This window comes from Truncatella angustata (assembly GCF_020726525.1).
Source record: "Truncatella angustata strain MPI-SDFR-AT-0073 chromosome Unknown BKA67scaffold_5, whole genome shotgun sequence".
Lineage (NCBI taxonomy): Eukaryota > Fungi > Ascomycota > Sordariomycetes > Amphisphaeriales > Sporocadaceae > Truncatella > Truncatella angustata.
This window is the reverse complement of record NW_025763385.1, coordinates 1335588-1344438: the sequence shown is the minus strand read 5'-3', so window position 1 is coordinate 1344438 and position 8851 is coordinate 1335588. Positions and strand designations below refer to the sequence as shown.

The 8851-nt window shown below is 49.3% G+C and overlaps 1 protein-coding gene across 1 annotated transcript; it reads left to right on the top strand.

Moving 5' to 3' along the window:
- Window positions 1-7850: 7850 nt before the first annotated feature.
- Window positions 7851-8851, top strand: BKA67DRAFT_659569 (uncharacterized protein; the record flags this gene model as incomplete). The annotated part of the gene is made up of 2 exons (XM_046107462.1): window positions 7851-8560; window positions 8614-8851. The coding sequence occupies 2 exons, from the start codon at window positions 7851-7853 to the stop codon at window positions 8849-8851; spliced, it is 948 nt and encodes a 315-aa protein (XP_045957189.1).

Here is an 8851-nt window from a genome sequence, read left to right as displayed (position 1 = left end):
ATGCCACAAGATCTACGTTTTTGAATTCGTTTGAGCAAGAGACAGCGCCTTTCCGAGTCCTTCAGGTTGTTTGGTTGGAAACGAACTATACACCAATTAAGTTCCCAGGCTATGCAAATATAGGTTATGGGCTAGCTGCTGTCTTGGCCGAGCGGCAGGTGGTCTCTCGTACAAATTATACTCTTCTTTGGTATATTGCGGCCATCGAATAAGGTTCTGGTCTGCCAGGACTTACATAGTACCCTTCCTAGAAAAGCGGAGCCTGCACGTCAATGGACATGCAAACCACAGTGCAGACAGCAGGTACCAACGGAAGAATCATCAGACCGCTTTGAGTTCTCAGCAGGACCCTTGGAATTGCAAACAACTATAAATTTGCTTTCTCAGCTGCCAATGAGCCTTTGTATCGATATTTCTTTTGAATGCGCCTTGACAACGTGGCAGAGTTACCAGTCCCGTGTCCCGCTCGTGGTCACCGCCTACTGGCTAGGAGAATCCACAGACTTCCCGTGGTCAAAACACGGGCTGCTCAGCCCATTCGCGTTTCAAATTGCACATGATTAGTATGGGTTACGCCGGGCGACCAATCAAGGGTGGAAGCCATAGTAGTGACGCAACCTTCATGTCTCTGATTCCAGCCGTCTTTTTTGTTTCTTTATCATTTTCGTGCCGTTGTCTCACTTGTTGGCCGATCTGAAGAGACCGGGAGTCTAAAGCCATGTTAGTGTCTAGATTGGGGAGAGGTGGGGTTTGAGGTGTTGAGAAACACTGCATATGTAAGTGCAAATGATACGGAAAAAAGTACGCCAGGGCATTTGTCGGCAGCATGGCACCGCAGATCGAGCTTCTGGGGCTTTCCGTGGTCTAGTAAGGTTGATCAGAAGATATGTGACAGACGAGCTCCAATCCTACGTCTCTGGTAATATGAATGGAATGCTCAGGGCCACTATACTAGAGCAATGCAACTAAGGTAATGCAGGTCTCCGAGAAACACCTACGCAATACGCACGGGAGCTTTTCATGCAGGTTCTTAGCCTCTCTTCAATCTCACAGGAGCCTTTTATGTGATCGTTACTTTGAGCGCGTGGCGTAAGGGTCTCCCGTGTGGGATGACCTGACAGGCCATAAGTGATAGAGAAGCATGGAGAGCCTCAATGTAATGCCATGTAATGCCATGTAATGCTATGCATGACGTTCCGCAGAAAGCTACAGTCTAATCCCCCGGTTGGTGTGATCTTAACTATGGAACCAGCTGCCAGGAGCCCAGGACTTGGCTCGTCGAGGTACAAGTTTATTTCTTCTTTTTCCTTTTTCTTCGGAACGTTGTGTATTGGAAGACTGTTACGGCTGGTCTTACGGTCAATATCAATAACATGCAACGACGTCATACCATTCCACAATAAGCTTCCCATACACGGATAATTAGCGTGCGACCCAAAACAAAACAAAAATTAGCTATCACCCATGGTCCTTCAATTGCTGACGGTTCGGAGTTCCAAGTTCCATGAAGGGTGGTAGCAAGACGTGACCATTGTCAGATCACCACTTTGAGCCCAGCGATTTACAATTGGGACGTGGGATGCCGCGAAATGGGTCAATGCAGACCCCAGTTCCTGAATCCTGGGGGTGATGAGGACGAACCTGGATCCGTTCGGCCAATTGCGCCGGCCATTGTTTTGCGACGACTACTGGGGGAAACGAGTTAACTATGGCAGATCCGATTGTTACTAGTGTCTTGACTTCTCGGATGTAAGGGTCTATCAGTACTTGAATAATCTCGTCATTATGCGCTGGTATCGTAAGTTTTGCTGATTCAGACTCAGCATACACACGACGGCACAATAGCCAAATCGAAGGCTCTTTCATCAGCAGCTCTATCAAGGCCGGATCCATGATAGCCAGATTGGAGTGCTGCCAATCTGGATTTATTACGAAAATAGCAGGGACCCCATGTTTATGGCTGAACACTTGCATGATCAAGCAGCGGCCTAACGCACGGCGGGCGGCGGTTATGCAATGTTAAGACATGGCCAATTACACGTGCAGATCCGTGCAGCACCACTTTTACCCCATGCACGCTGATCAGTGACAGCAGCGAGGGCAAGTCTTGGATTTCAAAGCTTCAGTATCCAGAACTTGACCTCGAAAACTGTCTGCCATTCTTCTCGCAGCCCATATTGTTAGATCGTGAGAATGGATGGCAGGCAGGAAGATGGAGATCAGACAATGCGCTTTTTATAGGAGAGAAGTGTCAACAACTTGTGGCTGCCCCTTGTGATCTCTCTAAATCTCAAGTTCAAAGGCTGTGCCGTCCTGTCACTTAGCTGCAAAGATGTTTCAGACGCTACCAAGTTTTCGTTTTCTAGAAATGCGCTTGCTGTAATTATACATATGCTCGTGGTAAGATACCGCAGGTCCCAGGAACGTGGAATACAAGTCACCTTTGCTTCTTTGCTTACTTTTAAACAATTCTTCAACATTCGAATTTTCAAGAGACGATCTGTCTCACAACTTCATGATCAAAAGGCTACGGTTGGCAATTTCGGTGCCGACTCACTCGCTACAATGTCCGCTTCAGGACTTTACAGCCCACCCCAGACGGTAAGTAACATCGAGAATCAATGGGCTAGGGTTTTCAAAAGAGGTTACCGTCTCATCCTCGTTGAGACGACACGAAATCGCGGGCACAATATTATCCTTCATCATCACCTCGCCGCTCGTAGGGTTCGCACGGTGCCGAACTACTCATGAGATCCCTAGGGGCGTGTCGGCCAATCAAAGCCGCCCACGTCGACAATGACCACCCGCTCTCTCCAAATGGTGAGGCACAGTGTTGACCACGCTGACTAGTTGGAGCGGGCCCGTGTAGGAGAGTTTTCCACCAGGACAGAGCTTGGAGGCATAAGCACCAGTAGGCCGACCGAACTTTTCACAAGATACATGACGATCGCCTCTTGTCGGGTACTTGACAGAACAGACTAATGAATGCCTGCACATGTTAATACTCACTTGACAGCCTCTACTCCAACTGCCGAGGTCTTCAAATGCTCGGTTATAATGACAAAGATTCAGTATGCCTATGTTCTTATCATGTTCGGCTCTTGATACAAGTAAACATCTGATGGCCACTACAGCACTATCATCAAAGCATTACCATGGTATTTCCACCACGTCCATTGGTCAAAAATACTGCAAGAGCGGTCCGTTTTCCGTCGTGATAAATTCCCAGTCGCACACACCCCTTACGAAGAATAGTTGAAAGTATTATCCAAAATAGGCAAAGGCTATCTAGGCCGCAAAGAGAGGGAGGCAACGGGGTGTGAAGCATCGCCTATTAAAACAGTTCGTCTGTCAGTTTGTGGCGTTCAACATATTCGCTCAGTCGAACGCCAAGACACACAACTGAGTTCTTTCCTATGGCGTGGACACCTGTGATCCAACCAATGTCACCAATAGGAAGACGGAACGTGGAGGATGCACGACATATCATCCTCGTTCAGGAGCGTTGAGGAATGACATACGGGACCCCCGAAATACTGTAGCTGCAAGTGCCATCAACAATGGCATTGATGCAGAAAATCGATGGGCCGTTGAATGCATTCTATACTTGAGTCTTTTTCAGGTCCACTTACCTGCAAGACAACTCTAGAAGATTACTCTTAAACAAGAAAGACCAGCAACCACATTCCATTGTTTGAAGCCACTATACATTATGGCTGGGGGCTTTCAGCTATGACCAGCTAACTAAGCGTGATCGATTTCCAAGCCGAAAAGTCTTCTATGTTTGTGAACGAACCTATTGCAACAACCTATTTCCTGGTTCATCCATCACAACTAAGCACACTGTACGACCATTTCAGTGCGATAGAAAGGGAGAATGGCCCAAGCTCCCACTTCATGGAGGTCTTCACCGCTACTCTTTGCCTTCCCTCATTCACACCCTGAGTTGATCTAGTCGATATCCACACTTGCCAAGTAACTCTACATAGCCGCGATCCCTGTAGAGGTCTCCATCGCGCTTGTCCGATGATCGCCGCTTGAAGCCCATTGACAGCGAGCGGGCTATACTTCGCTATCACTGTCTGCGCCGGCCATGAAGCCAGATAACTTTTTTTAGGCTTTCCCACCATCCGCCGTTGTCGTTCCTTCGGTACACGGCTCGCGTTAGCATCCATGGCATTTCAGAGGTTGAAGGCGGGAAAGGCACTGGAAAAAGAATCTAATCACAAACTCTGTTGCCATTTCTCGGAAGAAATCTAGCAGCGGGCTTGTTTCATGTTTTTCTATTGGTCTGTCTTTTCAGGAGGCTATGACGAGCCATTCTGTCACCTATGAAGCTTTTTCCAAACTTTGTTCCCCAGCCATGGAATAACCTTGAGGAAGAACTCTTGGTCCCGTCCGCAAATCGGCGCCATTGCACGATTGGCTTTGCGAGGAGGCTGAACTCGTACCGAGCTCATCCGGCTCGCCTATGCACGCTCCTGCCATTCTAGTTTCCTATAGTAATTCTCAATCTAAGCCGCGGCAAACCACCGTTGAACAATGCACTTGACTAACAATCAGCGAGCGCAAGAAGGTCTCGGCTTCAAAGGGAAGCCACTCCGGAGCACTCCAGATCCCGGGATTAAGCTTCACGTGAACTTTGTACCCACTTTCGATAATTCTCAAGTCCTGCTAAAGTACGATACGTAGTCGGTGCAAATATGAGGGTATCTTTGTACATTGCCCTTACCAACTATCCCATCACGTATCTATGAGCCTTCATCGTACGACTAGCAAGGATGGTACTCGGCTCGTGAGTGAATGTGTTCATTGTGATCCCGAGCAAGGATTCGAAGACGGGGTAAAAACCCCCCCAAGTGAGGCCAGCGCGGCTATGTATTGTGCATGAATGTGCATATTCAGGGCCCTCGCCTATGCAAGATTGGCGCAAGACATCTCAGCAAGTCCGTTGAAACGACGGACAGTAACTGTTACTATTCATATAGACCGCAGTAGTATGTCCTGGCACGGAGCGTCCATTTGAGGATCCCCTGGGGGTGTGCTCTTCATCGATGCGAGCTTAATTCATACATTACATTGGAGTTGCGTTGCGCATCCGCTAGGTGCAGTAGTTAGGGTTGTGTAGGGCGCAGTGGAAGCCAGAGCCGAACGACCGACCGACCGATACGACTTCCTTACCTTGCCTACCCGCACTTCACATCTCTAGTGCTGGTCTTCCAACCCCATCTCTTCGCGCTATCACTGTGCTAGGAAGGTAAGGAGGGGACGAGCTAGCCTTCCAGATAGATGCCGGCATAATAAGACCTATCGAAAGCTCGATCAAGCAAAAAGCCGCACCCCGGTCCACCCAGCCATGCAAGACGCAGCAGTGTGCATGGATCATGGAGGTGCAATGCTGGTCCTTCGCAACCCTGGTCATGATCCTGGTCTTGTCTACAGTAGAGTCCCAAGGCGGGAAATGGGGCGGTGGTCTTTACTGCTGATGCTAGACTAGCCCCAGAGAGAGAGAGAAAGAGGACCCAGTGCGACATCATCCCGCTGGCCAATTCGGCTCTATGGTTGCTGAAACGTATGTACTATGTATTATCGTGCGAAGGACCGCACAGCCACCCATTTGATCTAGGAACCCACGAGGATGTCGGCTAGTAGAACATCCCCAGCAGGCCCAGATTGAGGCAGGCAAGCGGGCAAGCAGCAGTATTACTCCGTAGGCATGGCTAAAAGCAAGCAGAAGCATGTATGATCCGCATATGTCGGTGGGCAATCTCTTCAAATGCCTGCTCTGTATAACCTCAACGACGGTATGCCGTGTAAGCCAGTTGTGATTCAAGGGCTAGCCTAGACTCCTTGATCGTCAAGCCAGTTCTAATCGCTAGGTGTATCAAATAACTGCTCGCAATACTCAATTGGAAGAACATCCGACACCATCGCAACTTCGGACAGCTTATCCCAGCCATCGAAAAGAAAAGAAAAAGCAATGCGGAAGAAGCCATTGACGTGACGAATCAGGAATTCTAATTTTGACATTCCGACCGAGTAGATCCACCCACAACGGTCAAGCTGAAAAATCATTAGCAGACAGGATGATATGCTTTCCAATTCGAGAATCGCGGCGCGATACAAAATCCCTTAGTACACTTCACCTGGTCTAAAAAGCACTTTCTTTCTGAATGACCCTGCTTATCCGTCAACCAGTATTGCACGGACGCCCCAAATCTCGATAATTGTTGACAAGGGGGCTGCGGTCGGGGCCGTCAATAGACCGTGAGTGGCACCGCAACTACAATCCCCTGGTTAGAAAATAAGGAACAACCCGCGCTGTCAATAAATGTACCAGTGGCGATTGTTCATGCCGGTAAAATGGCTTGCTTGAAGGATTGCAATAAGACGGATATGCAGGCCGTGGGAGCGCCCATCAAGTAAAAAGGCAGGGAGGGCCCCATGCTGGAAGCAAATGCTAGAGGAGATCAATACTTGACAGATGTGCGCTGAGATGTGCGTAGACAAGCCCAGTCGAGAAACGACTCTATCGTGCATGAACGCTTGGTCAAGCGCTGTTGTGCAGGAATAATAGACCCGTTATACATGGAGTCCACAGTAGTTTCCAGCCTCAATAATGTATGTGGTTCTTGTACTTAAATACCAGAAGACCAGAGAATCAATTCACTCCGTCACGAGCCCAGCGACAGCCACTGGCATAAATTTCAAATATGCTTGCCCGTTCCTGGTGTTATGTCTTTGTAAGACTGAAACCCGGGGACATCTGCTGTCAGCCAGGTAGACTGCTTGCCTACCTGCTGCACATTGCATCCCCCAGTGCCAGATAGATGCACGTCACCCCTCTTTTGCTCCCACTGATCGCTTAGGAAATATGGAGGGTATCCAGATGAGGCAGGCCACCTGGAATATTCCTGGCGGGAACAGCGGAAACGGACGTCGTCCCGGGGTGCGGGTATTGTGCATGAAGCAGCCATAGCGCCCACGCAGTCTCGATCCCATCGCTCGACGTTGATCTTGATCATATTTTGCGGGGGGCAGCACCATACAGCACCACATGAGTATGTGTGCCCTGACAGTTGTTGCAGCGCGAAGATCCGAGCAACGACAAGACTATTCAAAAACGAGAGGGCATGTCCAGGCCCCCAGTCTCATTTCGGCTTCCACACGAAACAGCCAGAAACAGATCAGCGAGGCTTCAGAGCCCAACTTCGATTTATTTCACGAGCCGCACTTACAGCGCAGGAAACAGTACTTTGCGGTGGTGCGAGAGTTCACAGACGCACCCGATTGGCTGCCAGAACTCTAGGTGCGTTTTCGTGCTGTTCTCGCGTACTGTCATCGAAGGCTGGTTGGATGTGTTGATTACCTGCCCCTCTTTCATCTTACAAGGGTGGACAAATCGTGCAAGGTTGATTGACAAACAGACGGTTCTGGCAAAGTCGCGGCTGGGATAGGTTTCGCAATATGTATTGCGACCTAGAGGCTCAAAAATGATGCAGCTCGACTCACAAGTTCGTGCCAACTGGAGCTTTAGAACTTTGTCCTACAGAACGCAGACTGCACGAATGCACATGAATGCAGAATTGCAGGTAGTGCAGATGTCACGTGGTTTCGTGCTCTAGTCGCGCTCTCCCGAATTGCTGGGACGAGTCATGACATCGTCAACGTGGTCTAGTAGATCAAACAAAAACTCAAGCAGTTGTAGGGCGCATGCCTCATGCATGCAAGCCTGTTGTATCTCGCATTGCAAAAATAGAGTCGTCCAATAACATAAGCAATTTGTTTACATCCATCTATGTACATCTGATATAAACCACTTAATCAGCTGTTTCAGTGCATGGGGCACAATGCCGCCGCCTCCAAAAGCAGACATACCAAAGGCTGCCACACCTAGATATGGATCGTCCTTTGACCCATGGAATTCATCATCCACTGGCCACCAGCGGGCTGAAAATCGCCTCGGTGGAAGCACAAGCTGGCGCGAATCTCGAAGCACAAAACTGCAGTCGCAATTCGAGGGCGGCGCGGTAGGTGGCAAACGTATGTCTGATGCCGTTGAGGCAGGGTCCAAACACTGGGACAACAAGGCACAGGCTATTATACCGCCAGATCTACGTACTAGGGCAACATTTTCGGTTATGGAAATGCTAGCTACGCCGGGAACCATGAAGCAGTCTTTTGGGAAATCAGCACCTGCTCCTGTTAAAGGTAATGTAGAGAGTATCACTGCAATGGAGAAAAGCATGGCCCGGCGCCAGGCTGAGGACGAGGCCCGAGAGGAGATACATGAACGGCCGAGGAAGCTCTTTGATGGTATCGTGATCTACATCAATGGAAGCACGTATCCTACAATCTCAGATCACAAATTGAAACATATTCTGGCGGAACATGGTGCGAGGATATCCATCCATCTGGGCAGGAGGCAGGTCACACATGTCATCCTGGGTCGTTCTTCTGGGGGAGGCGGTGGTGCCGGAGGAGGATTGGCTGGTGGTAAGCTCCAGAAGGAGATCCAGAAAGTCGGCGGTGCCGCAGTAAAGTTTGTGGGAGTTGAATGGTGAGCTTCACATAGCATATGAATTCAGCATTCTACCAGCTAATGATTGATAGGATCCTCGAAAGCATCAAAGCCAGGAAACGGTTACCTGAGGCGAGATTCAGCAATTTAAAGATCGCCCCAATGGGACAGCAAGGTGTCTTCAGTATGGCATCTAGAGTAACAACGCCAACATTGGCTGTAGACAATGAATCTTCAATCAACCAATCCCAGGTTGTGAGGTCCAACGCGCACGCGCCCACGCCCAGGGACGATGAGCCGCCTCCAAGTGGGCAGCGATCTTATATCTAG